General features: G+C 40.3%; 1 protein-coding gene across 3 annotated transcripts in view; it reads right to left on the bottom strand.

Moving 5' to 3' along the window:
* Positions 1-20728, bottom strand: part of MAN2A1 (mannosidase alpha class 2A member 1) — a 213765-nt gene that overhangs the window by 74175 nt on the left and 118862 nt on the right. For all 3 annotated transcript variants that reach the window (XM_086413372.1, XM_086413373.1, XM_086413375.1), the window contains exons 11-12: positions 17990-18104; positions 16820-16887 (exon numbers count right to left, since the gene is read on the bottom strand). In XM_086413372.1, the coding sequence (XP_086269498.1) occupies positions 16820-16887; positions 17990-18104 (183 nt within the window). The remainder of the gene's footprint in view (positions 1-16819; positions 16888-17989; positions 18105-20728) is intronic.

Genomic DNA, 20728 nt, shown 5'->3' with positions numbered 1-20728 from the left:
TTAAACTGGCTAATGTAAGAGTTATAAAAATTATTACTTCAGGAGGTACAAGAATGGAATAAGAAATGTTGTTTTTTTGGAAAAGTCAGCACCTAACTATGTCTGTGATCAGGAGACGGGATACAGAGATGTGGAGAGATAGCACTGCTCAAAGTGCAAAGACTTCCTGAGAGGCAGACATTTTCCAAGAGATCTTTAAAAGGGATAAAATCAGACAGAGAAGAGTTGAGGCATTCAAACATCTTGGTAATAATCTGATGCCACTTGGAAGAATCATGGTGGCTTCTATACCTTTTGGGGGGGAACTCACTAATTATGTCAAACAATTTCATTCCTCTTCAAACCACTGATCTACAGTTTTACAAGATTTTTCAAAGTTCTTTTGATGGCAAAACTTAAACTGAACTGACATGAAGCTATATATAATTACTTATTCCTTTTAGTCTGAATATTCAGAATTTTTACAGTATTTGATGAGTTTTCCCCAGACTCTGAAGTATTATATAATACGCCAACCATGTATTCCTATCAGGTTCCTAAAATTTTAGAAATTCTAAATCCACAAATAAATATCTAGCCCTGAAGATTTCAGGTAAAGGATTAAGGACTTGTATTTAGAGGCTATACCGTAATGTGAGTTACATACTACTTGTCGATTCTGTACAGATTCTGAGCAAGAAAGAACCAACAAGTGAAAGAGGGGGGAAGAGCATCCATCCCGCTACACAGACTAAATCTGGCAGCGAACGGCAGCTGACGGAACTACAGAACACGTGCGCTTTAGCCCGGTCTTAAACAGGTCACTAAGAAACAGTGAAGGTTTAAGGACACTCTAGTTTCTTCATATGTGAAATCCCCGGATTCCAACAGGACACACATCTGCTTTTGTGAGACACCCCTTCCTCTCTTTCCTAATGTGTAATTGTGTAATATTCAATTACGTTTTGGTTTTGAAATAAACAGAAAACTCTGTTTCTTTAATAGCTGTGATTGATATGACTTCTCCTTTCTTAATATTTACTTTTGGCTGTGTCTGGTCTGAGACGCAGCTCCTGGACTCCTAAGCACGTGAGCTCCAGAGCTGAGGTGCAGGGACTCAGCTGCCCCACGAATGTGGGTCTCAGTCCACCACCAGGGCTGACCCGTGTCCCCTGCCTCGGAAGGCAGACTCTTACCCACTGAAACACCAGGGAAGTCCCTGATAGGATTTTTCTATCTGACTGCTAGCACAGTTTTGGGGACATATTTTTAAGATGCTTTTAATACCCAGGACTGATGTATTCAGCACAGATCTGTATCTATAATACACAAAACACAAATCCACTCTGAGTGGAAGGGAGCAGGAAAAGGGTAAGCCAATGATCAGAAAATATGGTAGCTGCCCCGTGGCCTAGTTAATAAACTCAGTGAGCAGACACTACCAGTTAGGTTACTCCATGGCCATCCTCATTTTCTACTTTGTCAAAAGAAACCCAATTTTACTTGGGATGACAACAATCCTAGCTTAAAAAAAAAGATCAAAACATTTGATTTCCCACGCTTGGGGTAGGCCACGTGACATAGTTCTGGCCAACAAAAAATGTAATTGGAATTCAGTAAGTAGTGAAAGTGAAAGTCAATCAGTTGTGTCCGACTCTTTGTGTGTCCGACTCTTTGTGATCCCACGGACTGTATAGTCCATGGAATTCTCAAGGCCAGAATACTGGAGTAGGTAGCCTTTCCCTTCTCCAGGGGATCTTCCCAACCCAGGGATTGAACCTGGGTCTCCCGCATTGCAGGAAGATTCTTTACCAGCTGAGCCTCACAGGGTAGAGACTCCTAGAAAGTTATTCTCTGTGTGTGTGTGTGTGTGTGTGTGTGTGTGTGTGTGCGCCGCGCGCACACACATGCTCAGTGGTTCAGTCATGTTCAACTCTTTTTGACCCCATGGACTGTAGCCCACCAGGCTCCTGTCTGTGGAACTCTCCAGGCAAGAACACTGGCGTGGGTTGCCATGCCCTTCTCCAGGGGACCTTCCGGACCCAGGGATCGAACCTCTGTCCCTTGGCCTCCTGCAGTGACAGGTGGATTCTTTACCACTGTGCCACGTGAGAACCCCAGAAATTTATTATATCACCAATTTAATAAAAATCAGCAGGCTCAATTGGCGTAACTTTCATCCTTTGCTCCTCCCCATTCCTGGCTGGAAAACAGATGCAATGTCTGGAAAAGCAGGAACAATCTTAAGACCATAAGAACAATAGCTATAGGCTTAGGATGGCAGAAAGCTGAAAGGTAAAAAAAAAAACGCCTGATTCTTTAAAGACCCCATGAGATACATCACGAGTCCTGGACTACCCACCTCGAAACTCGTACATAAGAAAAATTACCTGCCTTCGATTTTTGTTGTAGGCAGTCTAATACAACCCAAAGTGATTCATTAAACACATAAGAAATAATACTGGGTAACACAGGGAAGCCAACTAGTACCAAAAACAAAGTAACATTGAATGCAAGAGATAATTCTCCTAAAGTAGAAAATTCCCCATAAAGATTCATCACTATACACATGCTTTCCCTTAAAGGGTTGTTTATTTTTTAAACAAGTCCTTAACTGCCTATCAAATATTCTACATAACTTCTTTCTCATAATTGTCACCTCCTCCATTTCCATTTTTAGTTTTCAATTCAGCAAACATGTCCTACAAGCCAAGCACTTTTCCTTATTTGACTCAACTAATCACAACTTCTTCCATTCAAACAAGTCATCTTCCTTTCCTCCATGGGACTCAGAAGAGAGATTTCATAAAAACATAAAACGAAAACCTCAGAATTTACCAATCCCATTCTGCTTTTATTAAAAAAATAAAAGCAAGTCTGGCATCTTTGTAAAACTTCATACAGAACTTTATGAACACAGAAATAAAAGCAGAAAAGTGAAAGCATTAGTCGCTTTCATGTCTGACCCTTTGTGACCCCATGGACTGTAGTCTATGAAATTCCCCAGGCAAGAATCCTGGAGCGGGTTGCCACCCCCTACTCCTGGAGATCTTCCCAACCCAGGGATCGAACCCAGGTCTCCTGTATTCCAGGCAGATTTTTTACTGTCTGAGCCATCAGGGAAGTCCCAACATAGAATATCTGACAAATTCATTGATAGTTACTGTTGATGAACACTGAAATCTTTAACATTCTCTTCACATCTATATATGACTATTTCCGCAGGGTGGACTTCTCCCAGCACACTGCCCAGTGCAGACGCTCCTGCGCACACTACAAAGAGCCTTTCCTGAGACTGCCAGGCGCTGGGATCAGAATGCTGAGCGAGCCTCAGTCTCTGCCTTCAGGAGGCTTTCAGCAAGTCTCTTTAGATTACACATGTGGCAAGAGAAGCAACAGTGAGTGAGGACACGCTCGTGTGAGAGCGTGCAGAGCGACACCCAGCCCCGACTCAAGGGCATGAGGAAAGGGTCCAGAGGATGCAGCACCAATACTGAGTTCTCAAAGACAACCAGGAATTAATCAAGCCAAGTGTGTGTGTGTGTGTGTGTGTGTGTGTGTGTGTGTGCGCATGTGTGTGTTTGGGGGCAACGTGGAAAGGGTTTTTTTGTTTTATGTTTTTTTCCAGGTAGCAAAGACCTGTAAATAAGACAGAACATAGCAAGTCAAAAAACTGATAGCTTTTGAAAGGTTAGAGCTCATAGTGTAGGCTAGAGTATCATACGGAAGATGATACAAGAGAAATCAAAATGTAGACAGAAAAGCCAAGTTAAAGACTCTGGGAATTTTTCTTTAGGGCAATGGGAAAAAGAAGGGTTTTGAGCAGAAGAGTTACAACATCATTGCTAATACTTGCTGAGTGCCTACTAAGTGCTAGATCCCATATAATTAAGTTCATATACATAATCTTACTTAATTCCTCAAACAAATGTATGCGGCAGGGACACACCCAAGGGAGAAAGCTGGCACTGAATAAATATGAACAAAATTGAGATACATTTAATAAACAACACAAGAAGACATCGTGTTCGTCCGGATCCAAGTTGAAAGTGAAAGAGAAGAGACAAAAATAATCAGAGTAAGCCCATGATTTCTTGTGCAAACAAACAGACTTTTGAGAGTGAAAGGGGACACTAAATGAAAATCTAGAGCACACGATCACTTTCAAGTTGAGGCCCAGGCTTCTGGCCTGGGGAACTGGATGACGATGCGAAAATTTTATCAGAGAGCTTGGGACCACAAAACAAGTTCGGGCAGGGAGGAGCTCCATCTAAACACGGAGGCAGAGGCGTGAGCGGCCGTCCCAGGGCAGCTGCCCGCAAGGCCCGCCGGCGTGTGGTCTAGACCTCCAGGGACTTCTCAGCAGAGCTGTGTATTTCTTTTAGAGGCAGTGGGGCAGTGGCAATAAGTGATGGCAATGGAGAGGAAAGACTGCTCTCACCACAAACTTCTAACTTTTCCATCTTCCCAAGGCAACACGACTGCTTTCTAAGATCTCTACATGCTCTGCTTCTCTACCTCTTTCAGATGTTAACATAATTCGAAACTATAGCTCAATATTAGCATTAGCAAACTGCCTTTACATTATAAAAATTCTGCCAAAACTAGATGGGAAATTCTAATTCAGTTTAGTGATGGATTTTCACTATGTCTAATTATTTCCAATGCCTTCTTAATTTTGATGCACTTATCAGTCAGGTGAGTTAAGTTTAGCAGGAACATTTAAGAAGGAAAGAATATCTGTGGTATGCTTTATAAATGTTTTCAATTTTGAAAATGCCTCTTTGTTACTTTCACATATGAAAGATAACTTTGAGGACAAAATGATTTCAAAACTCCACAGACTTGTTATAGAGCAGAAACCTAAGTCAGTCTAGCTTTTGTGCCATATTACACAATATCTGTCTCTCTGTCTGGGTACTTGTACAAAATGTCCTTTTCCTTATAATTGAAATAAGTTACCAAGATGCACTAGGGGTGACTCTCCTTTCATTTATATTACCAAGAACTTAGCCCTTTCCATCTACAAAGCAAGGCCTCCTCAGCTCAGAACACTTTTCATTGTATCTTTGATTACTGCATCTGCTAACATTTTCCCTACAGAAAACCCATGATTCTTTTGTTGAGCTCTTGTCCTTCATGCCTATCACTGTCCTCCTTTTGCCTGCATTCTTGAAGAGCATCTCATTTTTTTCATGTCACTGACACACTCTTTCACTGCGCCAGCTTCACTCTTACACATCACTAATACTGTCCTCCTTTTGCCTGCATTCTTGAAGAGCATCTCATTTTTTCATGTCACTGACACACTCTTGCACTGCGCCAGCTTCACTCTCACACATCACTAATACTGTCCTCCTTTTGCCTGCATTCTTGAAGAGTGTCTCATTTTTTTCATGTCACTGACACACTCTTGCACTGCGCCAGCTTCACTCTTACACATCACTAACACTGTCCTCCTTTTGCCTGCATTCTTGAAGAGTGTCTCATTTTTTTCATGTCACTGACACACTCTTGCACTGCGCCAGCTTCACTCTCACACATCACTAATGCAGACTCCGCTCCTGTCACCCCAGCAGTCTCTGCCCACCTCACCCCCGCCCCTTCCTATGGCATCTTGCCGTGTTGCCTGACACTGTTACTTTTTCCTCAGGGACTATGACTCAAACTGAGAATTACAAAGAGTTTAAAAAAATCTTTTTCCTGGTCTCTGTAATAAACTATTTTAAGATAAACTGTTCTTCTCAGTCTTCATGTTACCCCAATGTTCAGAATTCTACAGAGCTTTTTCACAAGCTCTCCTATGATAATTTCCCATTTACTCATCTACCTAGATCCTGTGTATGAGAAAGGTGCCTCGTGGTCTTCACTGCAGTACTGGCTCAAGTTCCTCTCTAGTCTAGAGTTAGTTATTTCACAAATATTTGTTGACCACCTACAATGTACCAGTTATTTGCCAGGGGATTCAAAAATAAAAGTTCCCTGCACTCATGCAGCTAACATTTTAGCAAGAGAGATGGAAAACCAGAAATAAAGGAAATAATCAGTTTGTTATTAAGGCCTGAAGAATGTAAAGATGCAGTAACAGAGAAAAGAATGAGTGGAAGATAAGCTCCCAGGCACAGATGCAGTCTGACGTTCCCGAAAGGCTACTGCCCAGGGGCTACTGTCTACAGCGCTGGGTCTTCTATACCAGCTCTGCTGCTCGGAAAAAACCCAGGGCTTCTGCCTTCAACAAACAACATCAGGTATTCTCCTGGCCCATGCCACCAACAGCAGTTTCCCTGAGTGGATACTGTGCTAGGTCAGTGCTCTATCATCGGTTCCCCTATTTGTTCCTGCCTATTTTATTTCTGGCAGATTCAGTCCCCAAATTGGTTGTAAAATACAGGCACAGTGAAAACCGTCAATGTGATTAAGGCTGGCAATAGCTCTGTTAACTGAAAGGGTTAAACCTACTTGAAAGTAAATATTAAAGTAGAACATCTTTTTTTTTAATTTATTTCTAATTGAAGGATGATGGCTTCACAGAATTCCGTTGCTTTCCGTCGGCAAGAATCAGCCATAGGTGTGTCTTTGAGCACGCCTTCCACTAGTCACCGCCCTGCAGGGCCTCACCATAAGGCTTCATCATAAAACACACACGTGTGTCATGCCCCAGTCCACTGACGCGAAAGCAAAGCTTCTGCTTGGATTATGGGGCCACTAATTGGCATTCTGCGTCATACTTTCTGCATAACCATACATATGGTAAATTATTTGTGGTTTCTAGCCTAGTTTTTCTAAAGAAGACCAAGAATTTAAATACTCAAAAACATTAGGCAATCTGAGCACAGAGTGCTTCTACATCTTTACAATTTCTTCCCAAATCTTTTGTAGGCATCTTGTTGGTATTTATCAGCGACTTACCGTTATTGAAAATTTCCAAAGCACTCAACTTTATGATTAAAAAAACTTCAGCCTTAATTCATCAGTTTAATAAAAATCAAATTATGAGAGATCAGTAACAAGAACAACTGACTGGGGAGTAAGTAACTGCTTTAAGGTAATCGCACGGTTCAACGGAACTCCTGGCGGGAGAGAAGCCCCAGCCGGCTAGCTAGCGGTCTGTCGGCAGCAAGGGCGGGTGCCATGGGCACAGAGCACCCATCGGTCTAGCTGGCCAGTTAAGCGGGGATTTGTAAACAGAGATCTGAGGCAAGGAGGGTGAAAGGGAAGCACAGCTGCCTCTTGAGCTGCAGGAAGAGGCACCCTCTCGTCCATTTCTCTTGTGCCATTTCAAAGCCTCATGCTGTGTGCTAAGTCGCGTCCGACTCTGTGCAGCCCCATGGACCGCAGCCCGCCAGGCCCCTCTGCCCGTGGGATTCTCCAGGCGAGAAAGAACATTGCAGTGGGTTGCCATTCCCTTTTCCAGGGGACCAGGGATCAAACCTGGGTCTCCCACGCTGCGGGTGGCTTCTTTACCATCTGAGCCACAGGGAAGCCCCTTCAAAGCCTTGTGGGTAGACATAAGGGAATCAGTCTCCACGCCTGCTTTTAGAAACCTGCATGCTATTTTCATTTCTGTTTATCATTGGTTAGTGAGCAGGTGCATTTTTTAGTCCAGTTTGACCAGCATTGCAGTTTGCAGTTTGCAGTTATCTTAGACTGCCGCAATAGGGTGACTGTCAAATTAAGGTTTTGGTGCTCCTTGATTGTTCAACATCTGAGCTTTAACAAAAAACTGAGAGTCAATTTCAGGGTTCCTAGTCAGTCACCATATAAAATGGAAGCGTCAATATTTTGTCAATATTTTTAAGAAACATATAATAGGTGTTACTTCATCTAAGGCAATGTGAGATGGAAAGAGTATTTCAGGAATTAATACTCATCATTCCTGATATGATAAACTAAATAGAAATAGTAAGAGCAGGGAGAACAGTGTGAGAAAGGTGGAGTCCTTCCCCCTCTTCTCTCCTCAAAGATCTACTTCCCTTACAAGTCGGGTAAAAAGCAAGCCAGTAAATGACTGATTTCGAATGGCAAACTCTAGACAAGGTTATTTTATTTTGCTTATCAGACATGATTGTTCCCAAACCATTCCGACTACTAGGCAAAGAAGTTTTAACACAAAATGTACGTGGAAGGTGGTACATTTCTTCCAATCCCCTAAGAAACTTTGGTTGTTTAAATAATGTACTATATTCCACTCAGTCTTCTGGTTAAAACATCCTCTCTAAAATATTCCAGATAACAAACAGGCTGAAAAGTGTTTCTGGATAATCAGAGAACTGGTCAATCTATGTCTTAAAAACAGTCAATGTCAACAAAACACAACTCAGATGGAACACAGATAAAAATACACAAATACCCTTCAAAAGTAATTAATACTTAAACAGAATAGTATCTCAGAGCAGAGTTTGGGAACTCCTCCTTCAAGTCCAGTAGTGAATATTAATTTACAAACAGACTATGCAATTAACACCCAGATAGACTTAGACTAGTCCAGCTTATTTGTCTCCAGTACTGTCGGTTAGGGCTCCCCTGGGGGCTCCATGGTAAAGAATCCACCTGCCAATGCAGGAGACATCGGTTCAATCCCTAGGTCAGGAAGATACCCTCAAGAAGGAAATGGCAACCCACTCCAGTATTCTTGCCAGGAAATCCCATGGACAGAGGAGCCTGGGAGGAATCTTCAGTCTATGGAGTTGCGAAAGAATCAGATACGATCAAACAACTGTCATTAACAATTTCTCCATTAAAGAAAAGTTATAAACTAGTTTTCTAAGCAAGGGTTCAGTGTCAGAGCCTAGAGAATCGTGTATTCTATTATCACCTTGAATTCCCTTGTGATAATTATAAAATGCAGCCATTTTCAAGGGGAAAAAAGAAACAACAAAAAAAACCTTCTTGATTGTATCCATTTATTTTTCTGCTAACTAATGTGAAGACATTTCTACACTAGCTTTCTAGTACATGATGAGACTTGAGCTCGAACATCATAAACCATGAGCAATAAGCACAGTCCTCACACTAATTATCACTGTTCCATCTCCCCCAAAGAAAAAGCCAACATTCCAAACAAAAAAATAAGGCTTTGAACTTGGTTTCTTCACTTAAAACTTATGTTTAAATAACTGGTAGAGATGTTAAGTACTTCCTTAGATATATTCTGATTTTATGCCATAATGACCCATCAGAAAATGCTCCAAAGCCTTGAATCCCATCTCACTAGTGGAAAATTACCATCAGAATAACCGTGTCTGATAACAATATCAAAAATATAATGTCATATGACATTATAATAAATCAATTTTCCTCCAATTAAAAAATACAAAATGTAGAATTAGGCAAATAGTCTATGTCAACAACAATAGCAAAAGTCTTATGACAAAATAAACTCATTTAGGTATATGGGTGTATCTTTTGAATTCATTCATTCTTTAGAGATCCCAAGAATGCAATCCCAACAAAATTAACTCTTTAAGAATGCAGTGGTGCTGAGATGCAATGCCAAATTTGTCAAGTCTCATGGTATTATACTCTGAAATCTCAAATGAACAGCTGTCTAAATGCTGAACAAATTTAAAGTATATTGAATTACTGCTTATTTTTATTTATATTAGTATTTAGTGGATTGGCAGTCTTCTGTCACTCAACCTCCAAATGTCAGATGAAAGATTCCATTGAGGAGAATATATACCAGGATACCACATCTTCACACAGAATGTGAACCATAGTCTATGCATATGTGGTATCTGAAGTTTAATCTTCTCTTCAAGCAATAATACAATGTGTTGTAACACATCTTTATTAAATTCTTACCATGCTATCACACCAGAGGCACAGCGGTGGACATAAAAAAAACCCTCAAGGAGTTTACAGTCTTGTGGGATACACTTCAGACAATTACACTGGCCGAAAACAGCCAGCATCAACCCCCAGGCACACGACGGAGCTACACTGGACCTGATTAGACGAAACACTGGCGCCACCACCGTGACGGGATGAGACCCTGGGCACCTTGGGAGGAGGGGCGCTTATTTTGTTTTGCACGTGGGAAACGTGAACTGTGAGGGCCCGCGTGGGCTGTGGGAGGTCCTCTCCAAAGCCGCTGCCCTTCTTTCCCCTGCGTCCCCTACAGGCGCCTCCCCTCAGGCAGTGGAGAGTACCCCTCCCTCACACCCCGGTGGCCTCCCTGGCTTCTCGGCTTTGGAGTCTAGGTGCCTTTGGAGTCTAGGTGCCGTTCTTTCCTCTGCGTCCCCTACAGGCGCCTCCCCTCAGGCAGTGGAGCGTAACCCTCCCTCACACCCCAGGTGCCTCCCTGGCTTCTCGGCTTTCGAGTCCAGGTCTGCAGCCCTGCCATTTCTACCCAAGTGGCTCTTTCAGAGCGGCTTTGGGTAGACTCGTCAGAGAGCTGAATTATAGTTAATAACTTAGATACAGAGAAAGACCTAGGGACAGTAAACTATTACAGCAGTTCACGCAAAACATCAAGGATTGGTTAAAACAAAAGCAATAGGAAGAGAAGAGAGGACGGATGTCAGGGATGAGTAAAGCTAAAATCCAAAAGACTCTCCAGTTGATGACAATTAAGGATTGAGAAAAAATAGAAGTCAATGTGGGTTCTGGCGCTTCAGAACCTAGACAGCTGAAAAGAAAATGATGCTGTCAATCAAGGTCCTCCAACAAATGAATGGCAACATTTCGAGTGAGTGGGGTATTGAGTGCCTGTTCTGGAGTTCCGTCCTTTTTAATCTGGCTGATATTCTGAAGTAACCTAAGCCTAGAAAACACTGACTTCCTTTGTGTCTCCACATGGTTAATGCTATCTATTCTAGTTAATTCATTTTTTTTTTTTCCTGGCCAAAGAAGATGTAGGACTCCTTACTAATAAATACCTTTCTAATAATTAGAAGCATATAAAGGTAAATTTGTAATAGTGATTTCAAACTAAAACTCATCTACTTGAAAAAATTAAAGCTTTCAGATTTACAGAAGCCATCTCGGTATAATTTGGACTACATTTGTGCCTTTGGTGTTCAGTCACTCAGGCTTGTCTGACTCTTGGTGAACCCATCAACTGTAGCCTGCCAGGCTCCTCTGTTCATGGATCTACCAGGCAAGAATACTGTAATGGGTGGCCACTTCCTCCTTCAAGGGGATCTCCCTGACCCAGGGATCATATTTGTGTCTATCTGTGGATTCTTTACCACTGAGCCACCAGGGAAACCCTTTTATTACATACTTGGTGGCATTTCAAAGTATCCACCATTAAAAAAAAAAGTTACTTTATACCCTGTCAGGCCACATGACTTGCAGACCTGTGCTATAGCAACATTTAATCCTGTCCTGCCTGAGCAGACAGCATACTGAAAGGAGACTGAAATCTCCTTGTCTGTCTCAGACTTTCACCTTGTACCCTCAGTCCCTAATCCTGTTAAATCTTTGTATTAAATGTTCTTACGACTGGTTTCCTTAGGCAACTGTGAACATAAAGAGAAACAGTAACATCTCTGTGTATTTAAGAATTAAGGTTAGGCAATTTACGACTTGTTCAGGGTACCCTAAATTTTAATTTGTAATTTCATATGCTATCTATACAAAGGCTAAGAATGTATTTACTATACAGCTCGCATAACCTTGTGAACTCACTTAGGCACACGGGCAAGTACTAGGTCACTTTCAGCAAATCATGGACTACTTTACATACTCACAAACAAAATCACGTCAGGTTATAGCTATAAGTAATGCTGCGAGAAGCATGATCAAATTCATTTTACATGTATTATTTAAACTGCATGGGTTTAGACCAATGTTTCTCAACCTTTTGTCATTATAACCTCCTTAAAGATTCTCTTCATACATATTTTTTCCTAATCATTCCTCCACACAATTTTGATACTGCATATAAAATGCTCATGTGCTAGGGACTATTATGTATTGTATCTGTGCTTTGCATTTCCAAAAGAATATGTTTGTTTTTTTTTTTAATCCCCCACCCCAACATCACCACGGGCCCAAGAACCAATATTACCCTCCTGGGGAAGACATCTCCCTATTGAGAATGCACGCTTTATTTAGACTAATAATATGTTGTTCAAATTAGAATTGTTCCTATAATCAAAATAAAACTAAGCCTTAGAGCATCTCAGAAGACTCATGAGGAAGAAAAGCCTGAGTCATGGCTGCTTTTTCAAAACTGCTGACTTAAAGGCTGAGAAGCGCAGCCAAGAGCGCTAACTCCCAGCACCTGCGAAACAAAACGACGAAGCTCTTCCACTTTAAAGGACATCAACAGTCCTCCATTCTTGAGGGATTTTATCCAAAGAGCACCAACTCACGTAATTCGTGGCTAACAAGTAAAAAGTGGATTTAAAACCAAAAATATAAGTGCTTTTATTCATGAGGTTCTAGAGTTCAGAAAGGACAGTAAAGATAAAAATAAGAATCTGACAATCCTAAGTATTTCCAACACACTTAACTATGGAAACAGTAGCATTGACATTTGGTAGAAAAGAACTCTGAAGATATAATATTAAAATGAACACTATTTAAACAGAAACTATTTAAAATGAAATATCAAGAAGCAACAATTTTCCTAATAGACTCAAAAAGTCTATGCTTATTTTTAATTAAAACTGTTCATTATTAAAGCTCAAAAATATATTTATCCTCAATTAATAGACTCTGTCTCCTTTCTCCCTCTAGCATCAGGAAAGCTGAGTCTCACGCACAGCTGGCCAAGGCAAGGGTTGCACAGAGAAGAGACACCACAGAGCACAGCCGTCCCTCTAACCCCACCACAGCCCACCCTCCCTGACACGCACCCAGGAAGACTAGGGGTGGGGTGGAGCGCGGCTTCCTAAGAGCACACAGGTCATTCTTAGAGTCAGCAAAAAAGGAGATCTGGCGCCACCAGAATAGGAAAAGATAAAAAAGGTAACAGATAAGAGGATTACGCCTAAAGCCAAATAGATTTACTGACACCACAGTTTATTAGGGACACAATATATTAAGAATTGCCATACAATCCCAAATTCATCAAAACATTACTTATATTAAGACAAAGAAAATGTTTTACAATTTTATAATAGATTTTTCTTTCAGTATCATTATCGTTTCATCCTAACAATGGCTTGGCTATATGAAAGCTTTTAAGACTTTAGCAAGACTAAACTTAAGACATAAATTTTCTTTTCAAATTAATCCCTTCTTTTTTTGTCAGCCAAAAGAGATGGTAAGTTTCTTTAGTATTACTTTAGTGATATCTAAGATTGCCGGGAGAAATATCAATAACCTCAGATATGTAAATGATACCACCCTTATGGCAGAAAGTGAAGAAGAGCTAAAAAGCCTCTTGATGAAAGTGAAAGAGGAGAGTGAAAAGGCGGGCTTAAAGCTCAACATTCAGAAAACTAAGATCACGGCATCTAGTCCCATCACTTCATGGGAAATAGATGGGGAAACAGTGGAAACAGTGTCAGACTTTATTTTGGGGGGCTGCAAAATAATGGCAGATGGTGATTGCAGCCATGAAATTAAAAGACGCTTACTCCTTGGAAGAAAAGTTATGACCAACCTAGATAGCATATTCAAAAGCAGAGACATTACTTTGCCAACAAAGGCCTGTCTAGTCAAGGCTATGGTTTTTCCAGTAGTCATGTATGGATGTGAGAGTTGGACTGTGAAGAAAGCTGAGCACCAAAGAATTCATGCTTTTGAGCTGTGGTGTTGGAGAAGACTCTTGAGAGTCCCTTGGACTGCAAGGAGATCCAACCAGTCCATTCTGAAGGTGATCAGCCCTGGGATTTCTTTGGAAGGACTGATGCTAAAGCTGAAACTCCAGGACTTTGGCCACCTCATGCCAAGAGTTGACTCATTGGAAAAGACTCTGATGCTGGGAGGGATTGGGGGCAGGAGGAGAAGGGGTTGACAGAGGATGAGATGGCTGGATGGCATCACCTACTCTATGAATGTGAGTTTGAGCGAACTCCGGGAGTTGGTGATGGACAGGAAGGCCTGGAGTGCTGCAATTCATGGGGTCGCGAAGAGTCAGACACGAATGAGTGACTGAACTGAACTGAAGTATTGCTGAAATATACTCTTGCTTGACGGTGTGGCCTAAATCTGCTGTGAGTCCCTGAGCACGGAAGAGGTGTAGTCAGCGAAGGCTGTAGTCTGTGTGTAACCAAACTCAGCTTGACTAGCAACTGTAGAACTTCTGCAAGCACTGTGATCCTATTTATTTTAAAATACCTTTAATAAAGTGTACCTAGTGAAAATAATGCATTACACTTCACAATTAGTCTTTTATTCTAAAACTTATAAGAGGTGATACTCAATTTCTCAATTTAGATAGTAAAAACTTATATTACCAAACTATGAGGTGGCAAAAATACACAGAAGAACTGTACAAAAAAAAAGATCTTCACAACCCAGTTGATCATGATGGTGTGATCACTCACCTAGAGCCAGACATCCTGGAATGTGAAGTGGGCCTAAGCGGAGCATCACTACGAACAAAGCTAGTGTTCGTAGTGTAGGTGATGGAATTCCAGTTGAGCTATTTCAAATCCTAAAAGACGATACTGTGAAAATTCTGCACTCAATATGCCAGCAAATTTGGAAAACTCAGCCGTGGCCACAGGACTGGAAAAGGTCAGTTTTCATTCCAATCCCAAAGAAAGGCAATGCCAAAGAATGCTCAAACTACCGCACAATTGCACTCATCTCACACGCTAGCAAAGTAATGCTCAAAATTTTCCAAGCCAGGCTTCAGCAATATGTGAACTGTGAACTTCCAGATGTTCAAGCAGGTTTTAGAAAAGGCAGAGGAACCAGCGATCAAATTGCCAACATCCGCTGGATCATGGAAAAAGCAAGAGAATTCCAGAAAAACATCTATTTCTGCTTCATTGACTGTGTCAAAGTCTTTGACTGTGTGGATCACAATAAACTGTGGAAAATTCTGAAAGAGATGGGAATACCAGACCACCTGATCTGCCTCTTGAGAAACCTGTATGCAGGTCAGGAAGCAACAGTTAGAACTGGACATGGAACAACAGACCAGTTCAAAATAGGAAAAGGCGGATGTCAAGGCTGTATATTGTCACCCTGCTTATTAACTTATATGCAGAGTACATCATGAGAAATGCTGGGCTGGATGAAGCACAAGCTGGAATCGAGACTGCTGGGAGAAATATCAATAACCTCAGATATGCAGATGATACCACCCTTATTGCAAAAAGAGAAGCAGAACTAAAGAGCCTCTTGATGAAAGTGAAAGAGGAGAGTAAAAAAGTTGGCTTAAAGCTCAACATTCAGAAAACTAAGATCATGGCATCCAATCCCATCACTTCATGGCAAATAATGGGGAAACAATGGAAACAGTGACAGACTTTATTTTTTGGGGGCTCCAAAATCACTGCAGATGGTGACTGCAGCCATGAAATTAAAAGACACTTACTCCTTCAAAAGACAGTTATGATCAAACTAGATAGCACATTAAAAAGCAGAGACATTACTTTGCCAACAAAGATCCATCTAGCCAAGGCTATGATTTTTCCAGTAGTCATGTATGGAGGTGAGAGTTGGACCATAAAGAAAGCTGAGCACGGAAGAACTGATGGTTTTGAACTGCGGTGCTGGAGAAGACTCCTGAGAGTCCCTTGGACTGCAAGGAGATCCAACAAGTCCATCCTAAAGGAAATCAGTCCTGAATCTTCACTGGAAGGACTGATGTTGAAGCTGAAACTCCAATACTTTGGCCACCTGATGTGAAGAGCTGACTCATTTGAAAAGACCCTGATGCTGGGAAAGATTGAAGGCAGGAGAAGATGGTTGGATGGCATCACTGACTCAATGGACATTAGTTTGAGTAAACCCCAGGAGTTGGTGATGGACAGGGAGGCCTGGCGTGCTGCAGCTCAAGGGGTCACAAAGAGTCGGACACGACTGAGCAACTGAACTGAACTGATAACGTGTATCTGGTTGACTGATTGATACTTGGGGTCAATTAAAAACAGATAACTTGGTTAAATAATTGTCAATAAAAACATAAAATGTTTTTTGTAAATCTAAATGAAACGTCCCATTTTTAGGTTGACTGAGCACCTTTCCCATTTAAAGATAAATCTACAGTGTGAAAATGAGGCAGTTTTACAAGCACAATGATAGTTATGTAGTAAACAATTTAAGTAGGAACACTTTTCTTCTAATAGTAATTACATATCTTCTTCCATTTTAAAATACATGATCAGAGATTAATGAAAACAAGGTAAGTAAATAGAAAGTTAATTAAGAAAGAATATACTCTAAAAAATAATCAATATTATTTAAATATAAGGTAATTTTTTAATAAAGCTACATATTTACCATCCCACATTAAGCCTCTGCTAAGAGCTACTCTCACAGTTGTGTGGCTGTCCGTGTCCCAGCCAAGCACTGTTAGCTGTCATCTCTGAACATGACACCACCCGGCATCCGCGGTGGCTCCAGGGCAGAAGTTCACCTGCCACGCAGGAGACACAGGTTCCACCCCGGGTGGGGAAGATCCCTGCAGCAGGGCATGGCAACCCACTCCAGGATTCTTTCCTGGGAATCTCACAGACAGAGGGGCCTGGCAGGCTACAGTTTATGGGGTTGCAAAGAGTTGGTCATGACTGAAGCAACTTAGTACACACAGGCATGACACAGCCATGGGAGAAAAATCCATTCTTCAAACAGATGTTTTAAATTAATAAGCTGATTAAATGAAATACTGCCTTAAAATATATGCTGGATCCAGAGCAAAACCATGAAAATCCAAAAAGTCAAATCACAGAAGTGGTCAAAGTTTATGAGAAGTAACGCTATTTACCTTGGCTCTGCGCTCAGACTTATTACATTTTTTTGTGGCAGAGAACTTTGCGTTCTTTGTTTCAAATCCTAGAAAAATGAACAGAAGTTTTTATTTTACTTTTAAAAAAGTTTCAAAATTAGCTGTGTAATAATACCTTGAAGAAAACATGAAAAGGGCACAGTAGAAAAGAAAAAACAAGCCTCTTTCCAGCTACATAAAGTCCATCCAAGTTCAAAGTAAACAAACCTTGTGTCTATGAATATGTATTGTGTATTTAGATTTTAAGCATAGCATATGTTACAGGGACTAGAGTGCATAACAGGTAGTTCTAATTAGTAACCAAATAAATCACAGTTCTAGCGACAATTCTGCAGAAAGTTTTACTATGTTCCTTTTGTGTCACATGCCTCATATCTTTAGAAACATAAGTTTGACAAATAAAAACCAATTTTTAAATATCTGAGTTACTAAGTAGAAGTGTAAAAAGGATTGCAATAAGAAATTTTTTGAACCCTTGGTCCTTGCTGCAGATACCAAGCTCCTCCTCTCAGGGCATGGTCTGTTTTACCTACTCATCTGACCCTAGCGAGCTAAGGCATACATCATTCCGTTTTACAGAGGATCAAGGGCTCACAGATGTAACGCCCTCAGCCCCTGCAGAGGGGCAGGGGTGAGACTAATAGCTAATCTCTTAGCTCCTCAGTCACTGCTCTTACGTCTCAACACTGCCCAGAGCACTGCTTGGACTCATTGGGAAATCAGAAGAAAATTTAGGATCATTGAAATGGAAATGCAGCAAGAACAGGTTCAGGATTTACGGCAGTTCACGTATCAAGGAGCTGTTTATTAAAGCTAAGGAAAATAAGGAGTATAAAGTCTAGTTACCTTACAATATCATCTTAAGTGTTCTAAAAGTCTGAATTTTTCACACACTTTGAAATAAGTTCATTATTTTATTTTTCATGCTTAGATTTTGTGGGAAAATACACACCATAAATCAAAGAGACACATTTACAGGAAAAAAGAACACAGGTAATTTATATAAAGCGATACAAATTATTTCAAATAATTTACAGAGAAATAATTATATTTCAATGCCTCTTTTTATTAAGCTTCCCACTCCCTTTCCCAATCCAAGAAGAAAAGAATCACTCATTTTGATTATGAAAATAGAAGATATTAACTAACCATTTCTAGGAAGGTATCCGAAGAATAAGAGTCGTATGAGTGTTTGTCCTTCAAAATAAGCAGCAGTGCAGAATGTCCAATTATCTTCTTTAAATTCATCAGTGAATGAAAGAGTCTGTGAACCAAAAATTTTACTCATCTGAGAAGTGATTCAAACATCAGTATACAGTAGTTTCACAGCGATCAGACTTGTTGCCAAGGGAGAGGGGAGGGGCAGACTGGGAGCCTGGCATTAGTGGAGGCAAACCATTACACACAGGACAGATGAACAAGGCCCTACTGCACAGCTCAGCGTATCCTGTGATTCGCCACAATGGAAAGGAAAACTAAAAATACGTGTATAACGGAATCACTGCCATGTGGTAGAAATTAACACACTGTACATCAACTAATCTGTACACAACATTTTCAGTTGTTTTATTTATGGCCAAACCACCATCATCTTCATCCTGTATTCAAACTAAAACCTATCATAAACTATGATGAATCTCTACTCTGAATGAAGTACTTAGGGGAAAAAGTTAATCAGAAGGTATCACTGGTAAGGATTCATTTCAGTAGCAAACCTTCTGGATACAGTTGAAACACATAAACTTATCCACACTACTTATATTCTCCATGAACATCATACTAAATAATAACAATAGCCAGCACGATGACCCCAATAGCTCTAAAGCATTCTACCAACAGCAATGAGCTGACGTTTCACTTTAGAAAAATCTTTAACAAGCACTGAAATAACAACAAAAGAAGACATAAGATTAATTCTCATTCGCAAGAAAATTCAATCAGCATACACACTTCAAAGAATTTAAACTCCTAAAGAGTTAGAATAGATATTTTGTTGAATTTAGTTTCATGTTCTTGTTCAAAAAAATTAGAAAAAAGTTTCTCACAGATCAGATAACAAACTTGTCTTTGTTCTTGTTCTATTTCTTTGTCACTGAAATTCTTAACTGTATTCAAACTGTGCGTTTCTGTCTGAGGAACAAAAGAGATGCTTATGAATCGACTGATTCAAGTTCAAATCTAAAATATAATCTTGGAACATTACCAGCTATTGGTGAAGCACTATACGTTGGAAAAAACGTGCCTTCCCCCGCCAAAGTCCCATCTTGTTTCTTCAAAGATTTAGAGAGCAGGTATCCCTAAGTAAACTCATGATGGAGAAGCTGGTGGAGAAACTGTTATAGCCATGCTTTCAATCAACCCTCAGATGTTTATAGAGGGATTATATTATCTTCCCCAACACAGAAAGCAATTTTGGATCTATGTGTTAAAATATTTTTGCTGATATTCAACAACAACAAATAACTGTACAAGAATTAGATAACTTCAAAGATGTAAGTGATCATAATCAGCAAGTTATTAACTAAGTGCATTTACATAGTAAATCTGTAACCACAGTATTAAAATCTTATGGATTGGAGTTCAATCATCCAGCTAAATTTCTCATTCTATTCAAATATTTTACTAAATAATAGTGTTTTCATAAGACTAAAAGACCATATATATGAATGAACACAACTCAGTTACGAAAACAACAACTTCAATCTAAGTTTATTTTTATTATCTACATGGCTATCTTTATGAGGTTATCTGAACCTACAGAATAAGTCATGTTCTGCACCTGCTAAAATCTTATTCCTATTAGTGTTTTAATTAAAGAGTCCTAATTAAAGAGTCCTAATTAAACCGAATAAATGCCATGAATCAATGTTTGTGTCCTGAAGGCACATACGTAGTCTTCTTATGAGATGACCACTAAAGACAGTGCATTTCCCAAATACTTTCTCAAGATGTATAAAGCTATTTTGCTAAAAACAAAATAAAGCTAAACCCCAGTAAATAAGTTTGGGGAAAATTGGGGAAAACAAAATTTTATACATTTCAACATTTCATCAAAGTGGGATTAAAGTTTCCTCTGATTTCCCAATATACCCTTCTCATACTATGAAACAAGTTTAGCAAACGTCACCAAGGAGTCCGTTTTAGTTCGTTACCATTGCTGCTGTTTAAAGAGCTGTCATCACGTTTGTCATTCACTAGTTTAGACTACACGCTAGGAGCCTCGTTCTCACCCTCTGTTCATTCATTTCTCCTACCTACCTTTATTACAGTTTAGCCATCGGCAGAATTCTTAATCTCTCTGTAACTGACCTCACTACCATCCCTTCTTCACACAGTCCCAGGATTCACTTTTAAGCTAAACATCCAGCAAAACACTGCCTAGTCTAATTCATTTTTGATTTCATGATTTTTATGCCATAACTAGAATTAACCTCCAAATATGCCATGATGTACACGTGCTCTCCAATTTATAATTACATAAACACTCAATCTGCTGGGAAGGCAGAAGAGAGGGCTCCCACGGCCTGAAGCTCTGACGCCCTGTGGAGCTGCCACACCTGAGCACAGCCTGGAAGCGTGGAGGCAGACGCATTCAGTTTCCAGGCACTACCACTAGCAGCCAAAGCCGGCACCTAGGGCCCACATTTGCTCACGGAGACATCTCCGCCAACATGTGAATAAACAGGAGTCAACAATCCAAGAACAAGAAATCACCCTATACTAGCTGCTCCTTTAGTTATAATTCTCTAACTTTTGTTTTGAAATTTCCTATTTACAAGTGTGTGTGCTAATGACTTGATAATTGTTTATGGCTTTTCAATGAAGCATGAAGGGCTGACAAAGCAGATTTACACATGTCAAGTACAATGAGAATTACTGTGTCTTTTT

The sequence above is a fragment of the Bos grunniens genome, chromosome 7 (assembly GCF_055505025.1).
Source record: "Bos grunniens cultivar Pamir isolate PY7600 chromosome 7, Bosgru_T2T1.0, whole genome shotgun sequence".
Classification (NCBI taxonomy): Eukaryota; Metazoa; Chordata; class Mammalia; order Artiodactyla; family Bovidae; genus Bos; species Bos grunniens.
The sequence above is the reverse complement of the archived record's forward strand: the minus strand, read 5'-3'. Positions and strand labels throughout refer to the sequence as shown.